Here is a 21,138-nt window from a genome sequence, read left to right on the forward strand (position 1 = left end):
TTTACAGTAAACAGGGAAGAGGTTAGGAAACCCATCGGGACCAGGTCCGACATTGGGGTCAAGATTTGCAATGATGAACTCAACCAAGAAAGGCGTAAGAAGAGGGACGGCCAGGGACCAGTTTGTGGAAAAAACACAATTCAGACTAAACCTGTGAATACGGTTAGACAAAAAATACAATTCATGATTTTCCAATATTTATATTTCCTTACATTTAACATTACAATGTTGACTACTGAAATTTGACCGCACTGTCTTTACGAATCTATCATAATTCGTTGAGTATGATGATCTGTCCCGTAAGCGTGAATGTGTTCAAATTCAATCGATACGTTGAAAATCGTGAATAGTGCGTAGATACATATCAAATAAATCCCAAGGCTTTTTCGAATTTGACCCTTAGCAAGTAGTCCTCCGATTAATATGAACCATGCTGTACTGAACAGAAAAATATAAATATTTGACCCGATCGCTCCTCGGTTCACCTATTACGAGTTAAAATTAGTAATCACAATAAATTTATATAAAGCTTTAAAAAAACTAGTTCAATTCTCCATTATATTATTATAGTATATAACAGCACTTACTTTAGCCACTCTGTTTTCAGCAGCCATACATTTGTATACAAAGTTTACTCCAAATGCCACAGTTATGACTCCATATTTAAGATATTTGTAAGGAAAACATATAGCAAAGTATATTGAATTAGGTGCACGCTTTGAATTTTTACTATCTCCAGGTCAAGAAAACTGTATACAGGAGATTCATCAACCAGCGCGTTCTTCAAAATTGTATGGTGAAGAAAAACCATTGCGCATCTTTGACCGACGACATGGTTGTGAGCATATGGCTGCGGGTATTTAGCATTGCACAGCTGTTTATGGCTTGTCATATGGGATGGGGAAACATACACAAGAAACGATCTAGATGCCATCCACACACCAATCCATTGACCATATGGGTCACGGACCAGTTAGCTACATGGTCCCTACCCAAAAGATACATAATGGCATTCCGTGCCCCTTTGCCGTTGGATTTGCTCCTCCTGTATACAGTCTTCTTGCTTCAGTTGACGAGTTCTCCTTTTACCTTAACTCATTAACAAATCAATCTTTTTCGTGCCCCGTTCGTTCACTGGGCATAAATCTAACGGACTATCTTTAGGTGATCAATTTTCGTCCCATTTACAACAATAAGACGTAGTACCATAAAGTCAGTGACCCCAAGACAGCAGTATTCCTAGCGCAGTTATCACCAGACCCTCATTACGTAAAACGTCGTTAGTAAGCCCTAGAAGTTGTCAAACTTGTTGAGTACTCTAAAGATCTTGAAGATTGGAAGTAAATATCTATTAATTGTTAGTTTGGTCCTAGTGTTATGAAAGGCATGAATTTCAGATATTTACCCCCAATTTCCGATATTTACCAAGGTGGCGAAGCTAAATTAGAGGAGGTCCCAGAATTATGAAATGGACCATATGTCGACCTCCTCCGCTAATCGGAGGAGCAGTTATTGGATATATAGGATACGTTGGGAAGATAGTAAAGCTGAACTTTAGGCGAGAATAAACTCGACGATATTGGAGCTGAAGTCAACTACCCCAAATTGGAGGTTAATTTGCCTCAACATTCTCCACGTCATCAGATCATTTAGTTGCCGAAGTGTAATGTACTGGTCTGGTAAGTTATCAAGTGAGGACTTAGGTAAGACTGTTTGAGCTGAGCCAGTAGGCAAATAAGTTAGCATTAGAGAAATCTTTTCGGCGGTCAAATGGTAACAGGGGCTTAGTACTAACCTAATCTGGGCTAAGACCACAGTCGAACCTCCGAACCGGACACGGGGAAAAGGGATTCTCCGGAAAGTAGAGTTTTATTGGTTGCTCGGAATAGAAATTCCAATGACAAATGGAACAATAGGAAAGTCCGCATAATTTTCTCTCCGAGCCCGATTTCCCTCACTGCCCTCCTCGTCACATCAAATAACGAAAGCAAACTCCGACAGTCTCAAACATTCGAAGAATTTCATAACTCTCTGGGGAACAGATGTCTTACCGCTGAGGAGTTTATCGGTTTGGACTTATTGGGAATGCAAGCTGATCACTCCCAAAGAAAAACAGTTTGGGAACGCATTAGTCAGTCTCATCTGGACAATCTGCTTATTGGCCAGCAGAACGAGCCCGATTTACATTGGTGTTACCAAAGACATGAGGCTTGAGCTGATAGCAAGCTGGCCATGCTATGGACTATTTTCAAAAAACTCACCTGTCATTTTTAAACTGGCGCGCAACTTTAGCAAGGAATAAAAACACGAAATCAACGAACTGGTTGAATTTCCGAAAGTATATAAACGCCCATCAATATTCTCTTCAAAACCAACGAAGAAGTCGACGAGGCTCTGTTAAAATTCAAGGAATTTGTGATCGTAGCTACATAGCTCTCTACCCCACGCCTACGTACTGCCAATCTTCCAAAAATATTACCTACCTCATAGCATACTACAGCTGAGAAGACTATGGTAAGCACACAGATATTCGAACCTAAAAAAAAATTAACCAGGACAATTTGATCGGTCCATGAAGCCTTCTAGAATTGCCATCTTCATCAACTGTCCTTGTTGAAAGCTACTAAAAAGTTGAAAAGACCTGCTCAATGCGAATCACCACTTAAATCAGCAGATGTCAGTTGGGCAAGGAGCAATGCCGACGGATGCAGCAAAAAAAAACCGACGAAAGGTATTCCTCCCCAATTCACCGCAGATGGAGTCAAGACTTCGGACAAATTCTATGGTTACGCCGAAGGGAAACTTCTCATTTCGAGCCAAACAAGTTACCCGAGTCTTTAGAGAGGAAATGGACCCAAATAAAGCTCCAGAACATGACCTCATCACAGGACAAATGTTGAAGGAACCTCCGGGGATCGCAATCAACAACGTGATCCATATATTCAACACAACTCTACACCTCGCCTATTATCCAAAAGCATGGGAGTTTTCAGAAATTACAATGCTTCGTAAATGTGAGAAGGGGCTACACGCACGTTGCATCATATAGGCCCAAAAGTCTGCAACCCATCGTCTCGAGGATATTAAACAAATTAAGGCTTTCACAAATAGCATCACATCTAGCGGAAAACCAAGTGATTCCTCAGCATCAAATTGGCTTTCGAGAGAAGCATGGTCCAACCGAGCTAACTTTCTGTATCGTTTCTGGGATAAGGAGTCCACTGGAGGATAGAAATATTACTCAGGGATCTTCTTGGATGTGGCAGAAGCCTTCTGTAAAGTGTGACACGAAGGTCTGATTTTTAAAGTAAGGAAGTTACTTCCAATAAAGTTGCCCTCCAAAAGGACAAATTCAGAGGGAAATAGAAAGACTTCACGTTTCACGACTACAACATCCAAGCTAGAGTCCCTCAAGACAGTGTCCTTGGACTGAGACCCTACCTCATCTATACTTTGGATCTACCAGTTGATCCTAACCTGATAACCTCAACGTTTGCATTTAAGTATCCGCACCGATCCTCAGGTTACATGAATATTGGCTTACAAAATGGAGAATTCGCGTGATCAGAAGTGCTGCCACGTCAATTTCATCCTGAAACGACAAAACTTGCGGTAAGATCTCAATCGTTGATGTAATGATAACCTAACAGGATACGCTGAAGTAGAGGAAACATGTGGGGACAAAAGCACTGCAAATGAAGCCATAAGCAAGAACTGGAGTACAAACACCTCTATAAACTCATAGCCAATATGGATGGAACACAGCTCTGGGGTTCAGCGTGCACAGCTAATATCGAATTGCTGCAGAGAGCCCAGTCCGGGCTACCGCGGATGAACACCGATGTACTTTGGTATGCAAAAAGTGCAACATCTCTAGACACCCTAAAATTGCGAGAAGGAGGAAGGTTAGTTTCCCATCCTAGTCCATTAGCCGGGAAGCCGATGAGAATTACGTCCGTCCCTATTTCTCGCCTTTGGATTATGCAACCTATAAACATACCATCCACATCCTGCATTTGGGATTATCCTCACAAGACCTGTACTGCGGCTGGAGTCTCTCTAGTGAGTATACCTCTTTCAGCACTTTATTCATAGTGCCTAAAAGATCTACAGGACAAAAAAGGATGAATTGAGGTTTATTTGCTCCGAGTATCAATCTAAGCTTCTTCGACCCCCATAATGCAAGGATGATCTTTTTCCCAGCTTGTGCACTAGTCACCGAAAGAATCTGGCTTTGTCTTTACCGTAAGCCCGAGGACCATATTAAGTTTGCCTTTCCGCCTCTAATCTTTGTTTTCCTAACAAAATTCTCCAAGCTTCCCTTTAATTATTGCTGGTACTACTATTATCACGGAAGTTTTTTTGTGGCAGTCATGATCCCTAGCTTATCCAAAGAATAACCCTTTAGGGATTCTTAGCACAGATTGATTCAGATCAGGGCAATGTGACCTCATCAGAATCTCCCAGAGATCTACCATGAACCTACATCAAATTTCTTGGCCTATTCTGTCCTTCCAAATTAGTCCCACCTGAAAGTAGAAAGAAGAGGTTGCCTCTGTTGGCTAAAATGTTCTTGTCGTTTGGTAACAAACCACCGACGTAGGGAGAAGCGGATACCCGAAATACCGCATTTATTTTAGTAAAAAAAAATTGTAGCCAAAAGAAGGAAATCCCATCTTTTGTCAATAACAATCACATAGGGGAACGACAACAGCTGCCAATACATGCTCGCGAACTCGTCAAACTAAAACTTGAAGGAGCTTAGTACAGATATATGTCGATGTAACAGCTAGGCTGATAAGTTCGTAGACTAACACACAGATGGCGTTACTAGTATTAAAACTACATCATTTTTAGTTAACCCTAACCCTCAAAATACACGTGTACAAATTTGACAGCTGTCGGAATATAAGTTTGTGAGATAGAGCATTTTGAGTGAAGCAACTCTTATTAGTTTGAAGAAAATGGATAAAAAGGAATTTCGTGTGTTAATAAAGCGTTGCTTTTTGGGGGAAAAAAATACTGCTGAAGCCAAGACTCTGGCGAAATAAACGATTACTAGAGGTTGTTACCGATGAAAACATAAACTCCACAAAATAATTTTGGATGACGTTTCCGGATCCATCTTATTCCATTCATCTTATTCCAGCAACTTTTTTCTATTCTCAGACCTTAAAAGAATGCTCGATGGAAAGAAATCTAGCACCGATAAAAAGGTTATCGTCAAAACTGAGGCCTATTTTGAGACCAAAGACAAATCGTACTATAAAAATGGTATCGAAAAATTGTATGACCGCTATAATCGTTGTATCGCCGTCGAAGGCAACTATATTGAATAATAAAATCAAAAATGTTCTTTTCCTGTTAGCCTACCAACTTTTCAGCCCAACTGTTACCTATTATGTGCCATAAGGGTTCGAGGTCATATCGGACTCCTTGGTAATATGGCATTCATCCCCTTTTTTCTACGTCGATTGGACCAATTTGCATCGTTTTGAGCTCTTTGCGAAAGCTGATTCGACTGGTATCCGACGTCAAATTACGATATATGGTAAATCCCACTGCCACCAGTGAGATTTGAACCACGACCTTACGCTCTAACCACTCAGCTATCCGGATATAGTGGAGATGCCAACGTAAAAATGCGGTGCTGAACGACACCGCTAATTAGGGCATTTTTTACTGTTCAAAAAGGATACGGAAAATTGGACCACCAATGCAAGCAGAGAAGCCCATCTTATAATACCCTTGCCTGGCAAGTGTTAAATTTGTAAATAAATCTCCCAAGCTACTGCCCCAAGCAGAAATGGTAACAGCTAAGAACGCTGTACTTGTTTGTGATGCTATCCCCAGGGTATCCAGGATCGAATCGATGTGCTGTACCAGTACTCCAGTAATGAATACAGATGCAAGACTAGAGATAATAGCATAAAGCTGTACGTTAAATACTTTTTAATGATAAAACAAATAAAAGGACAAAACCCACCCACCGGTTGGTAAACAGGCGCAGTGTCCGTCCTGGAAGTCAAAAATATGATAACACTCAAAGGGATCCCGAAGGCCAGAGTGCATAGTAGAAGCGATGTCGTTATTTCTGGGAAAAATATGTTTGATTTTGTGACCCAAAGAATTAAAATTTATACTCACGTCCTAAAAAAAGTGCTATCAATAGCGGGGTGACAACTATTTGTATAACGTTCAACAATTTTGACCAACCGTGAACGGGAGCGTTGTAATCAACAACTGGTATCACTAATAAAAGCACAAATATCGCTGGTGCCTGCTAACATGAAACTTATTTTAGAATATCAAATCCGGGCATGTTGACATGTGATGTGCATACTAATCGCTTCCCTAGTAAGAGGAAGTTTCCAACAAGGACCAGCTAAGTCTGAGTCCATACTTAGATATTAATGTTCGACCTTTCAGAAGAGTACACTACAATCCTAAAAATTTCCAGCCTTACCTGTAGGATTTGGATCAGCTTTCCTTTCCAACCAGCTAACTTCCAGGCCTCAATAGAGATCGGATTCAAAGAATGGATGAATTGTTTAAACAAATTGGAATTTGGCGTTCCTCCTTGGAATTCAGCTGATTTGGTTATGTTGATGTCCATTACACTTCGGCTTTTGTCATAAATTTCAATCGATTTCAATTCGTTCACATTTCTTAAAATTTCTTCCAAAGAAGCTGAATCGGAAAAAAAATAAATAATGTTAAAAGTGTTAATTTATTAGGATATAGTGGCCGCAACTTTGTCACAACATTGATAACATTTTCCTTGCCTTGTCCAAGGATAAGCTGACGGTAGAATGCGTTTAATAAATACGCAATATTCCTTCGTTTTCTCCAAGGCCAAGTTTAGCGGGACCGGCTGATCGATAGACAGCTGATGAGCAGGGAGATAATTTTTGACTGTTGAACAAGAGAGTTGAGATTTTGAAATCTCTGGCAGTGGGTCTGATTGGAAGAGTTGTGCTGTTCGTTGGGTCGACAAAAGGGGGAGAAGGATTGTGACCGCAAAAAATACACACTTCGGAGTGTACGTAATATGTAAATCAGCTATCGCGATTTACACATTCTTTTTTTTTCTAAATTAAGAAGTGAACCAAATCGCGAGTTTCAACCGAGAGTAAGAGGTGAAAGATTGGTCGGATTCAACGAACATTGCCCGGGCAGATCGAAACCGCTAAATTTCTGTAAAAAAAGAAAAGATATTTATTTCAGATCACTAAGGATCAGATGGATTGTTATCCTTTTTGTGAAGTCGAGCTCTCCGATTTCGAGGGGTGTTACAATTGAAGCGGGAAACAAACTCCAAACGTGGCAATGTCAACTAGGCCTAACACGAGTGTTTTACTGTCATTTTTGAAAAGTCGTTCGTCACGCGAACGCATTCACTGTGACCCAAATAGCAAGTCCCACAAAAAAAAACACGGGGTTAAAAGTCAAAGAAAATGTCCAGCAATATATAAGAAGGTGGGAAAAACGAGAAAATGATCGAGGAAGCTATCGAAAGGAAGGAGGAGTTGGTTGGAAATCCGTCGGGATTTTAAAAGGAAGTGTACTATATTCAGTATACTTCCACTCATTTCTTCAACGCTTATCAACCGTTAACTTTTGTTTAGAGCCTGGAAATACCTGGTCTATGCAAAGGTTCCATATCCGAGAATTCTATACACACTCTTTGGAATTCGTCCCAAACTTCAGCAGAAACCTCAGCTGGACGGTGGAGAAGAGTGCTTCAGCGAGTACTGAAACTGTTGCCTACAGTGCGGCGTGGTCTTGTTGATACCGCCGCCTCCGCCCCCATCGACTCTCGACCACCAGTTCCCCCGATGATCTCAAGTGAAACAAGCTCCCTGATGATGGCCGGGATTGTGTCGCTACGAGTAATAAAGCAGTACTGGTCTGCGACTCGCTGCACAGTCACGTGCGCGACGAATTGCGGGAAACGATCGACGAATCTCTGGTGCAACAAGGGGCGGTAAGATGTTGTACCCGCCCCGCCGTTATTTCATAGTATGAGCGGATGATGAAGATGTTCATTTCCTCAGTCCACTTCATCCACTGCCTACGCGAACCTGCTGAAGTGGTCGCCACAGATTGTGGTGAAACAGCTGCAGCAGGTGGAACAATGCTCCTGGTCGTCGCGGCGCCAAGACGTCGAACCGCCCCACGACTAGCCAATCGACCCCACGACTCGCCAAACGACCCAATCACCAAGTCTGACGACTCCTGCCGATTATGCGTACCGGACCTTAAATTTCTTCTTCTTCTGATAGATGGATTTGCATTTTATACCTAACTGGCAAGTGTGGTCATAGCTTCCTCAGTGAGTAATCTGCAAGACTGTAAAGTTCCTGCAAACAGCTGAGACAGAAAAAGCAAGGATCCAGACTGTGATCGGTCGTGGAACTTCTCCCCTCGAACGCGGCACCCGGGTCCGAAAATTTACGGCTCCATGCGTGCGGCCGAGCCGTCGTTGTTTATAGTTTTCAGATTTTAGCTCGCGTTTTGGTTTATCTTCTTAGGCTTACGCGAATCCCTTTTATTGCAAGATCCGATGCGAATCCCCGCATCCTTATAGGCATGTGAATTTTGAGAATAGCTCGTGAGGGATCGAAGCCCTCAAAACCCCCCCCCCCCCCCCCCCCCCTATTCCTGAGCCTGACTAGCACAAGAGCTTGCAAGCACGTAATGACAGAGTGTTTTGATGGAACTTCAGTACTTGCCGACAGACCTTCACGGTCAACTTAGCCGATTCCTTTCCAGTTTTGGGATAGCTCTCCCCTCTAAGTCGTCTTCGGCTACTTAAGATTGTCGTTTAACCATCTCAATCCCCTTTAGTTCATAACAAAGGTACGAGGAAAGGACGGAAATACTTGGACATGGATCAAGAAAACAGGAATCGGATTTGAACAGGCGGCACCATACTTGCCTCCGAGATGCCTTTTCCTCAAGTTGTTTAGATTTCTGAGACATATAGATGGAAGGAAGCGATTGAAGGTGGATTTTGTTGAAATCGTCTGGAGCTACCAGAACACAAAGATCATTACATACCGCCTGGGCCCCTTTAATTTTTCTCTGGGAGTAGGGTAGGTAAATGCTTTCACGCACGCAGTATTGGATCCCCACAACAGTACGCTATCAGACTAGTAACTAAACACCTCCCTGTCATAAGAGAACTAGTTTGGAACCATTTAACACATTACTTCGAGCTAGCCCTCCCGTTCTTTCGGCATAAGGAGCCTTCAGGTCAGGAACTTTCCTTCACCAACTGGAGGACGGAGGAGGAAGGGAGTTGTTAGTTCAGGGAACCTCTTGTCAACCAGCCCTTCCGCCGGTCAAGCTCATTCTTCTTTGCATCAAGAAAAGCCTGAACATAATGCGTCACCCAACTACATCTACTAGCGCTCGTCAACATCTCTCAATGTTGTTTGGAGAGAGCTCCCCTGTGTCTGCATAAAACTGCTGACGAAAACCGTCCTACCTCTCACAAGAGAAAAAAACATGTTCGGCGGTTCCACCAATCCATTGCAGAAAACACATAACTAGGAGATCGTTCCATTTCAATCTTGTGCAGATAAGACTGAAAACCTCAATGTTCACTTAGAGTTTCAACTACGGATCTAAATTGCCGATGAACGAACCCATCTGATTCTTGGCCCATTTTGCCCATCGGTAAGTCCGCGTTGACATTTATCGCAAGCAACCACCCTCTTAAATCTTCGCCCTTGCAACTGTAGATTGCTTTACGTTCCTTAGCAAGGGGAGCATCCCACCCGTGATCACTATTACGGCCGGCTCTGAGACAGTGCGATAAGCAGACGCCACTTACAAAACTTCCCGTCTCTGCACTTGGGTAAGGCGGTTACAATGCATCTCCTTGCCAAAGGCTTCAGCCTATACCTCCGCGTAGTAAAACAGAACGCACTGCGTTGCCTCCATAAGAAGACGTCTCTTGGTAGATATAGGGCCCCAAATCTTCGCCATTAGCTGGCTCAAGGCCAGCGGCAGCCAGCAGCTTTTACTTGGATTAGTCACGTACATTTATCGACTAGACATCACAACCCCAGCAAGAAGTGCTCGTAAATATCATGGACCAAGGAGACGGCAAAACGAAAGCAAAGAAAGTGCCATGAGTCTGCTCTGTGACAACTAGGTCTGTAGATGCATCAGAGCTCCTTACGGGCTCCACTTGGAAAGGCACCAATGGTATGAGAAAATGAATCAGATTCTGAATTAGGATTTGCACTTCCAACACGGACGCATGTTTCTACCCTCTTTGCACCAATTCAACGCCTCTCCAAGATTTACTCGATCAAGCACCCGAAAAAAGGCAAATTCTATCTCCTCCAATCAAGGCTAGATGCATAAAATTTTGAATGAACAACTGCAAACCACTCCACCACTTCGGCTTGGTAGAAGAGAGTTACGAAACATCAAAACAGACAGCGCAATTCTCCCCATGGAGAGCTGACTGAATCCTTGGTGTATCTCACGTCGTCGAGTATCGCACGAGCAACTACATTAAAAGCTCATGACCCACGGTTAGTGGCAAAACGAATCCAAAGATACTTGTTGGGTTTTACAAGATGGAAATTTACAGATGCGTGGATGTAAAGTGGGGGAACTGTGAAACAGCCGAAGATGATACACGGAACCTACCTTTATCCTAATCGGAATGAACTTCTAACGTGTCTTCTGAATCGAAGTCTAGGAATGGTCAACACTGCAATTTGAAGGAAGAGTAAGAGACAATGCAGGCGCCTGGAAGTAAGCCTACTTTCAGAGAGACTACAACCTGCCTGGTATCGGGATTAATCTATAAGATATTCTCCGCTATCTTGCTTGGCCGGATAGCCCCATACGCTCAGAACGTCATTGGCCCATATCAAAGAGGCTTCACTCCAGGCAAATCAGCAACAGATCAGATTTTCTCTCTGCGACAAGCGATGGAAAAACTGTTGGAATATGGACAACAGTTGCACCATCTATTCATCGACTTTAAAGTCGCCTATGATAGCATAGCCAGGGTAAAACTGTACACGGCCATGAGGGAATTCGGTATCCCGTCGAAATTGATAAGACTGACTAGGGTGACCCTGACCAATGTCCGAGGCCAGATAAAAGCAGCACGATCATTCTCAAGACCATTCGACATCAACAACGGTCTACGACAAGGGGATGTGCTATCATGCGTCCTCTTTAACCTGGCCCTCAAGAAAGTGATCCGTGATGCTGAGGTAAATGCAAGAGGTACGATCCTCTTTAGGTCCACCCAACTACTGGCCTATACTGACGATATCGACATCATATGAAGAACCACCCGAGACCTACAAACTGTCTTCATTCAGATCGAGCAGGCGGCAATCAGGGCGAGATCTTGGGCTGCACATCAATGAAGGCAAAACAAAATATATGGTGGCAACGTCAGCACCGAAAACGAACCAGCCAACAACATCAAACCGCACTGGTCAAACAGGAAGAATAAGCATAGGAGAATACAACTTTGAGACCGTTGATAATTTCTCCTATCTGGGGTCGAAAATCACAACCGATAACAGCTAGGATGAGAAAATCCGCGCACGGTTGTTGTCAGCCAACAGAGCCTATTTCAGCTTACAAAGACTGTTCCGCTCGAAACGTCTCACCATAGGGTCAAAGCTCTTACTGTACAAGACTATGATCTTGCCAGTCCTCATGTATTCCTCGGAGACTTGGGTTCTTAGCAAGAAGAATTGCGAACTCTTGGCCGCGTTCGAGAGAAAAATCCTCCGAAGAATTGTTGGCTCCCTACATGAGGATGGACAATTCCGTAGCCTACATAATGACGAAATCTATGAGCGATACCATGACCGCCCGGTTGTAGATAAAATCCGGCTCAGTGGGTTACGGTGGGCGGGTCATTTAATCCGTATGGATGAGGATGATCCAGTCCGGAAAGCCTATAAGGGCAATATCTATGGTTGAAAAAGAAGACGAGGCAGACCCTGCCTAAGATGGAGCGATGGCGTAGGTCAGGACGCCAGACAGCTTTTAGGGATATCGAATTGGTGGACCTCGGCGCAAAACCGGGATGTCTGGAGTTCCTTATTAAGGCAGGGCTAGACTGGATACCGGTTGTTGCGCCGTTGATGATGATGATGATCGGAATTAATCAAATATCAATGTTGATAACTAAAAATTTCGATTAGTGGAAACATACCTCGGCTTTCATTATCGTCAGTTGTCTTAATGGATTCGATTTTTTTCGATACATCTCGAGCCAAATTCAGTAGCTGAACTTGATCAATTATTATAACTACGATATAAATAAAATAGATCAGGATAACACCTGAAAAGTTAAAGACCAATTTAAAAATTCTGCAAAACTCGTAGAACATTAGTATTACATATACTCTCCAATATATTGACTTTTTCATCCATCATTACATAATTCACGAAAGTTGTTGCGAATAACAGGAAGACAAAGTCCCTCACAAAATACGTTGAGTCCACACAAAAGGGTCGAATATAGACAATTATTGCACCAATAATGGCCACAATGAATATACAGCAGCCAAAGTTAGAAGCGAAAACGCCGGTTGTATCACCATACATGTTCCTCCATGAACCGTAAAGATCAAAGGATGCATTTCCGAAAGCTATAAGCGTTACTCCGGCCAGAGCCTCGCCCATATGCAGCAGTTTTGCAAGTGCCGCAAGTCCTGGACAAAAGCTGGAATTGTAAAACATTCATAAGTTGACAATCAGTTGTTGGACAAACTATCAAACAAAAGTTCTGTAACTCATCTCAGCACCTGATACTACTGGAGCTAGTGAGGAGAATGTTCAACCTAGAAAAACTAAAAGGACTCAAGAGAACAAAATAGGGGGGGGGGGGGGGGGGATCAGAATTAATACTAATCGCGCTCCATTGCAGGCCATAACTCCGACAGTGCTGCACAGCATAAAAGTGCGCTGGTTAACGAGAGCTAGGACAAGGCGCGCGTCTCTTACTAAAATTACACAATTACACAAGGAAGCGATCTTCCTGTGATTTTCCCAATCCTCAAGCCCCTACACATTGCTCCTAGCGACCATCATCCTGCTCTTTAGTTGGATGCTTAGATTACCCGACTCTACTTCCCTGTTGAGTGCCAGCCGGGGAAGTTTAACTTTCGTAAAGGGAATTTCGAAGGCCTAAACTAGGCCCTGGCGACAACAGCTTGCCTCCCGTCATCTGCCCACTCACTTGCGACCAAGACTCAGTACCTTCTATACCATTCTTCTATATCTATTTTCTTCCTTGCTATGGCCTTTCCTTCCCTAAGTCCCTGCGCTCTTACGGAGTCTGGTTCACCACTGATATTCAGAAAAACTCCATCAAAAACTTAACGCTAGTAAAAAAATCTTATCCTCTGAAGCCCGTCCTGTTTCCCCTGTTTTCAAAACTATGCGCACCTCGGACAAATCTCTAACACTTAAGTCCAGAAAAATATAGTGTGAAAGCCTCACTGGAGCATGGAAACGTCAAACCATTCTGGTCTCACTTGCGCAATTCCATCAACTGTCTGTCCTCTTCATTAAATTCTCTGACTCCTCAACTAGCTCCCCTCCCTTTCCTCCGCTCCTCCCTCTCCTCAGTCTATTGTCTCTCTCCTCCTTCTTCTTCTGCAGTCTAACCCGTATACCTCACTGCAACTTTGGAGCCAGTGTTAGCCCTGGCTATAATAGCCACCCTAACTTCTTTTTGATTAAAACTAGTCAGACCATTTCCTTTCCTCCTCTCATTCACAAAAGTGGTGATCGCACTGCGGAGAGCTATCAGCCTATTATATTTCGCTGTTCTGCTCCTGTTCCAAAATTACGGAAAAGTATGTCAACGATTGACTGTCTGCACGATGGGGTCAAGCAGTGCACTGCAGATAAACTGATGCGGAACATAGCTCCCTGAGGCCAACCTATCTCTCTCTAAGGATGAGTTGTCTCTCCTCTGGGACGGTCTGTGCCTTTTCAGGGGCCCAGCCTCTCGTCTACCAAGACCGTTAGTGAGTGGTGGTAGCCACACCCTGTACGAGGTGACCCTACTATTAACAAAACGCTACGGATCTAGACTGGGGAGTCGAAAAACACCTCCCCCAATCCAGGGTGTCATGCGAACCGTGCCCATTGGATGGTTTGCAGTCGGGGGTAACCGACTGTATTCGAACGGAGCCTCACTGATACCTGGTCGCCTCAGTGAGGAAGTTAGACCTTACCGTACTACGGGGGGCTATGGCACGGCGGACCTCTTAACCCCCATACTCGTGGGAATCAAATGAATACAAAACTAGAAAAGAAAACAAAAACCAAAAAAGCGGGGCCCCGTACCGCACCAAAACTGGTTAATCAGGTGGAGGCACGTCTCCGAATTACTGAGAGCCAGGTGACTACACCCAAGAAGGGAGAAATTGGGACGTCAAGCAGTGGATCCAAGGTGAGCATTGGTATACTGCGTGGACTACAGCCAACGAACACCACTGCTCAAAGAGCAGGGACCAGCAAAAGCACGTCTGGGATAAATATAACAGACGTCAGGAAGGAGACAGGTCTCAGTGGCGCCGGGGTTAAATGGTACCTGCGCTATCTGAAGGAAGGTCTGAAACCAAAAGAGGCCCTTAAGAAGGCTCAGGAAAGACCTAAGCCATCTCTACCGGACCCGAGAAAGCGGGGAGCAGCAGAGATCAGCCCGCATGAAGGGAATGCTCCCAAAAAATCCAGACCTGAACCCACGGGAGGAGAAAACCCGGGCAGGTCAGGAGTGAAGGCAGGACCCAGGAAGCCCGGCATTAGCTATGCTAGTGCGGTCAAGGGCATTCGACTGGCCATACTGCCAAAAAGGTTTCCCGAGCAAATACTCACTCGGGAGGAACAGGAATTCATTGAGGAACTTGTCGTCAAGCAGATGATCAAGGGTTGGACGTCGAAACTGGTGTTCACCGGGATACGCTTTCGACCAGGCCTTATACTCGTGGACTGCGCGACGGAAGGCACCGCAGAATGGGTTAGAACCATAATTCCTAGATTGCCACACTGGGAAGGGGTAGAACTGTCAACATGTGCTGGAGATGATATACCAGGAGCCCACATGGTGACGGTTTTTCTGCCAAAGGCCGCGGCAATAGAAACAGAAGACCTTATGAGACTCCTAATTGCTCAGAATGAAGATCTCCATACTCGACTATGGAGAGTCGTCAGAAGCAAGGTGGAGCGAAAGGGTAAACTCCTCACGATCGGGGTAGATGACCGATCCCTGGAGGCAATTAAACGTCGGAGTTGTCATATCAACTACCGATTTGACAATATAGCCGTGCATGTGCACAAGGAAAAGCCAAGGAAAGAGATCTCGGAGGAGGCATCGGGTGGAAAACTTACCGAGGTCCCTGAAGAAGTCGCGAAAGCCATAGAGGCGGAAAGAACTGGATCAAGCACGGAAATAGACCTGCTGCCCAGTGAAGAGCAGAAGCTGGACGACCTAGACCTAGGACTCCTAGGGCTCGGGGTGGACAGCGACGCACAGGAAAGCGCCATGTCGGAGGAGGAGGGTGACACTCCGACAGTGGAGAAAAGCTCCAAACAATAACGGAGCCAATGGCCAGCACTACGATAGCCCAGATATACCTCCACCATGCGAGAGCTGCATCTGCAGTGATTGCAAGGAGAACATTGGAATAGTGCTGGCTCAGGAGCCCTGGGTGTACCGGGGGCAGATTCGCGGTCTGCAAGGAGCAGACGTGCAGGTAATTTGGGACTCCTCTTGTGAAAAACCATTAGAGAGGAATTAGAGCTTGCATAATTCTCAAACGTAATTTAAAATACATATGTCTTTCAGAGTTCTTAACCGGGGACCTTGTGGCTATCCAAGTCTCAGTACCTTCTCGAATTTATTCTTAGTAATAAGTTAGAAATATACAACGTAGGGAACACTCCAACATTTGTGACCAGCACCAGACAAGAGGTGCTAGATATAACTCTAGGAAATACCCTAATGAACGGGATGGTCAGGAATTGGAGGGTGTCGGATGAACCCTCAATGTCTGATCACAGGATAATCAGATTCGACATTGAGGGTAACTCCGAAATAAAAAGAACAATAAGGAATCCCAAGAGAACGGATTGGGAATCCTACACAACGCAGCTGAGCAACAACATTGCCCACCTTCAAAGGGGCGGTGACTCAGGAGCGAATTGGAATTAGAAACGGTGGTGGAAGACCTCAACACAATCGTCATTGACGCATATGAGGCCAGCTGTCCGGCCAAGACAGTTAAGTCATCAAGGGATGTACCATGGTGGAACAGGAACCTAGCCAGAATGAGAACGGAGGTACGAAAACTCTTTAACCGAGCAAAACAAACCGGGGACTGGTGGAGGTATAAAAATGCACTGACTGCGTATAGCAACGCCATCAAGGAAGCGAAACGGAACAGCTTTAGGGAATTCTGTGAAGGGATTGAACAGATCACAGAAGCAACCAAGCTGTACAAGGTTGTAGCCAAAGACGGGGGAATATCCTCTGTCTGCTTGAAAAAGGAAAATGGGACATTCACCGAGAATGAGGAGGACAGGGTACACCTGCTTCTCAGAACTCATTTCCCGGGGTCCTACTCTTCGGCGACAGGCGACAACATTCTGCCTGACACCCCAACAACGAATAAAAGGGGAAGGAAAGAGAGCTGGAAGCTAGCAAAAGAGGTATGCTCAGAAGCTAGGCTAAGATGGGCAGTGGGAACTTCTGAACCAATGAAATCTCCCGGAGTAGATGGCATTTTCCCAGCACTTATCCAGAGAGGCCTAGGAATTATCTTAGAGTCTCTTCTGAGGGTGGTAAGGGGGAGCATAGCACTGGGTTTTTTCAGGAGACGGGCAAAAGTGGTCCGAAAGCGGGTAAAAAGGATCCTTTTCACCCTAAATCTTTCAGACCAGTCTGCCTAACATCGTTCCAACTCAAAACGGTGGAGAAGGTCATAGACAACTATATTAGAACTAACGTTCTAAAGCGTAACCCCCTACATCACTGTCAACACGCTTACCGGGTAGGACGGTCAACTGAAACTGCTCTGTATCAGCTGACAGAGGTACTACGGGACGCCATTGAAACAAAAGAAATTGCACTGTGCACATTTTTGGATATCGAAGGAGCATTCGACAACACATCGCACACAGAGATACAGGATGTCCTGAGCCGCAAAGGAGTGGGAAACACCCTGGCACTCTGGATGGGCAAAATGCTAGAAAGCAGACAAATAGAGGTACAAACAGGTACAAATTCTATTATCATGAACACCACTCAAGGCTGTCCACAGGGTGGAGTACTATCGCCGCTGATGTGGAGTATGGTAGTGGATGAACTCCTGGACGTGTTAACAAATACTGGAATACAAGTCCAGGGCTGCGCGGACCACATTGTTTTAATCTGTAGGGACAAATATAAAGATACCCTATGTGGTAAAATCGAAACTGGAATAAGGGTTACTAGTGCCTGGTGCAGGAAGGTGGGACTGCGGATCAACCCAACCAAAACCATCATAGTACCATTCACTAGAAGGCGTAAGTTGGATCACCTGAAAGCCATAACATTACATGATATGGAGGTGAAACGAGAAACAGAGGTCAAATATTTGGGAATCACGCTAGACCAAAAATTACTCTGGAAGACACATGTCGCAAACACTTGTCGAAAAGCCACGAGGGCTCTGATGACTTGCAGATCCATAGCAGGAAAAAAATGGGGTTGCAGCCCGAAGATACTACTTTGGATATATATTGCAATAGTAAGGCCAATGATTACCTATGGAGCGGTAATCTGGGAAGAAAGAACCGAACTCAGCACACAAGCCAGGGAATTACATAAGCTCCAAAGGCTGGCTTGCGTGTGTATCAGTGGGGCAATGAGGACATGCCCAACGGCATCCCTGGAGGTCCTTCTGGGATTAACCCCTCTCCATCTGCACATACAGATGCAGGCAGGGAGATCAATATTCAGGATGGCCAGTAGTACGAGTGAGGCGGGGAGCTGCCTAAATCTAAAGATTAATATCCTTTCTAGGCGATATCTCGAATTACTGATACCGAGGGACAACATGACAACGAGGTTTCACTTCGATAAGAAGTTTGAAACACATTGGAGTAACAAGGCAAACTGGGAGAGCGTGGCTGCGACATACGGCTTAAACACTAGCATATTCCAGGCGGAAATTTACGCCATAGACAAATGTGCCTCCTTTAATCTGCAAAGGAACTACAGGGGGCAGAATATAGCTATTCTCACCGATAGCCAAGCAGCGATCAAGGCACTTAGGTCCAACCAGGTGAACTCTAAACTGGTATGGGAACGCCTTGAGAGACTGAATACACTCGGCTCGTCCAACAAGGTCTGGATACTTTGGGTTCCAGGCCATGCTGGGTTGGAAGGCAATGAGGCAGCGGATGAACTAGCGAAGAAGGGAGCAGGGATGGCTTTACACGGGCCAGAACCCTTCTGTGGAATCGGAAACGGTTTCATGGCTATGAATCTAAGAAACGAAGAGAAACGGTTGAGGGAACTATATTGGGGGGGCCTACCAGGGCTGAAGCAGTCCAGGGTGCTTATTGGGGGATACGAACCCATGCGTACAAAAAATTGCTTGAACCTCACCAAAAAGAACCTCCGAATCATAGTGGGAATTCTCACTGGTCATTGTCTGCTGAACTATCACCTAGGGAAGCTAGGGATATCTACGGACACCGCCTGCAGGTTCTGTGAGGAGGAGGACGAAACCTCTATGCACGTCGTGGGACAGTGTCCGGCACTTGTGCAAAGTAGGTCGATACATCTGGGAGAACACTTAATACCAGATGCAAAGCTGAAACTTCTGGAAGTGGGGAACATACTAAAGTTCCTAACGGTTAGAGGCCTGCTTGAGATACTATGATCAACAGGTACACTATAACCAGTAAAAGGGGCACAATAGTTCTTCAAGGACGCGGTGCGACTTTCCCTTAACAGAATAATAATAATGACTGTCTGCACGATTTGGCCACCTCATAGAGAATGAACAATGCGGCTTTGCTAAAGGCAGGTCCACTACCTCAACTTTGCCAAATTTGTGGCCAAATGTCTAAATTCAAGGCAGGATATTATCTACACTGATTTTCCTAGAACCTTCGGCACTATAAATTATAAGATATTTTGGTCCAAACTAAATAGTAACCCCCGCTGAGTCAACACCATGTGGGGAAATGAGAACATTAACTTGCTGAGTTTAATGCAGTAGGCGAATGCTCTGAAGCTTAGTAGGGCGATAAAACCCGACTCTGCACTGAACTCATCTCAAGTGAGTACGCCACGAAGCCTCACCAGAGGTTATGAGGATGGCAACTGAGATAATCCTCCGAGGGCAAATGTATCAGGAAAATTTCTGGGATATGTTCTCGGTCGGCCTTGGCAGTAGGCCCCCTGATAGGAGTTTCATGGTGATTGTAGTTGTGCTGATATCGCGGGGGAAGTCCCTTGGGAGCTCCAGCCCTTCAGTTGCGGAAGAAGTGTTAAGTACACTTTGCATCCACTGGTATGAATGCGGAATCTGCAATATAAACTACTACCGCAGTGTCAATCGCAACTGGGCTCTGATTGTGGTCTCTAAATCAATCCGTGTCCGAAGAGGGCCGTGGTATTATACCAACACAATGATGATGACAATGTGATGATGAAGTCTGAAGTCAGATGACCGACGTTCCACGATGACCTTTGTCCTTTATCTTATCAAAGGTGGCCAATGGGAACAGTTATTACGCCGATGATTGACGACCGGCCATCTGCAGGTAATCATCGAATGCAGTCAGCAGAGTGCGAACTTTTACGAATTTAGCAATCATTCTGGAAACAACTGGTACCAAAGCTGAAGAAAACAAGGAAACTAAACCGAAAAGTTCCCAGCAAGATGGACAGAATTTCACTGAAGTCGCTTCGAAAAACCTTTGGTTGCCTTGTCCACTTGGCTTATTTGTGTGCGACCATTATTTATGGGTAAGTCGTACTCTGGCTGAGTTGCGGTTGAATATACACCTTGTTATTTCGCTTATTTGTCCCCTACTTCTGGCTCAGCGAGCCAACCCTACACCTCCCAGATTTCTTGACCACGACAGGTTATATGTACTTAAGAAAACTTAAAAATTTAAAGTAACCAAAGCATAAATAATGGAAAAAGATAGCACTTACAATTTGTTAGCGATTTCGGATGCCAAGGAAAATATATAGCACATGAGAGCCATCAAAGTGATTAATACAATACCGTGTCCCAAAGGTGTCGTTCCAGCAATGCAATACATAAAACTCATATAGTACTCCAGGTAGAAAGGATCTCGGCAATTTGGATTTCTTGTAACGAAATCGCATCTAAGCCTGATGTCAATATACTCCACATAGCTGCAATCGTCCTGGAAGGCAACATCTGAGAAAACTGTTTGATTTTTATAGGTTCTACCCACCTGTCCCACAAATTGAATTAATATATCATGTCCTTCGGCTTTTGGTTGCGTTTGGTTCGTTGTATTAAAATGTTCAAATATTACCATGATGTCAACTAAACTATTTTACAACGTCTTTAATTCAGATGTTAACTGACAATCCTTTCAAATTCCGAAATATGAAGGAAGCGTAGGTAACTAAATAGGCAACAGACTCGTAAGGACCCAACGAATCGTCTGGTTCACTTTCTACCTCTGCTACCTATGCTCCTTCAGCAAAGGATTGTACTCATGAAACAGCAATTACCAAAAATATATACAGCCAGTATTACCAAGGTGCGACCAGAACTAAGCCACATTATAAGCCAATCAGTACGACTTCGTTCATTATCAAAATTTTGAAAAAGGTGATTGGGAGCAACTAAAGGTAAAGCTAATCTCTGTGCCAAACCAACATGTTCATTGACACAGGAAAATTCTTTGAGACGGCTCTGTATCAGTTAGTATCGAGTATTGACTGCAGTTAATGTCCCTCCTGTAAAACAACTCTCCTAAAGATTATGCGGACAGTATCGTTGAAAACTTCCTTACAGCCCACCGCACCACTCTCCACATTTCTAGCCCGGACAGACCCGTACGCTAGCACGTGCAAAACTTTACAGT

The 21,138-nt window shown here is 44.4% G+C and overlaps 1 protein-coding gene across 2 annotated transcripts; it reads right to left on the reverse strand.

The window, feature by feature from the left end:
- Positions 1-241: 241 nt before the first annotated feature.
- LOC119649545 (mitochondrial sodium/calcium exchanger protein-like) lies at positions 242-20,622 on the reverse strand. Of its 2 annotated transcripts, none has more exons than XM_038051737.1 (10): positions 20,497-20,622; positions 20,228-20,445; positions 12,399-12,724; positions 12,212-12,340; positions 6,467-6,690; positions 6,148-6,280; positions 5,991-6,094; positions 5,700-5,934; positions 588-655; positions 242-485 (listed from the first exon to the last, which is right to left on the reverse strand). In XM_038051737.1, the coding sequence occupies exons 1-10, from the start codon at positions 20,581-20,583 to the stop codon at positions 258-260; spliced, it is 1,752 nt and encodes a 583-aa protein (XP_037907665.1). In that variant the 5' UTR covers positions 20,584-20,622; the 3' UTR covers positions 242-257. The 2 variants fall into 2 exon arrangements, with proteins under 2 accessions (XP_037907665.1, XP_037907664.1); XM_038051736.1 differs by having other exon boundaries at positions 6,148-6,283.
- Between the last annotated feature and the right edge of the window lie 516 nt (positions 20,623-21,138).

Source organism: Hermetia illucens, chromosome 2 (genome assembly GCF_905115235.1).
Source record: "Hermetia illucens chromosome 2, iHerIll2.2.curated.20191125, whole genome shotgun sequence".
Classification (NCBI taxonomy): domain Eukaryota; kingdom Metazoa; phylum Arthropoda; class Insecta; order Diptera; family Stratiomyidae; genus Hermetia; species Hermetia illucens.

Bases quoted from the DNA above. Each gene is read 5' to 3' on its own strand.
- LOC119649545 (XM_038051736.1), bottom strand. From the start codon at position 20,583: ATGGTAATATTTGAACATTTTAATACAACGAACCAAACGCAACCAAAA. The intron at 12,341-12,398 runs GTAATACTAATG...TTAACTTTTCAG, and splicing joins CAATATATTGGAGAGTATAT to GTGTTATCCTGATCTATTTT. The intron at 6,284-6,466 runs GTAAGGCTGGAA...GTTTCATGTTAG, and splicing joins AGCTGATCCAAATCCTACAG to CAGGCACCAGCGATATTTGT.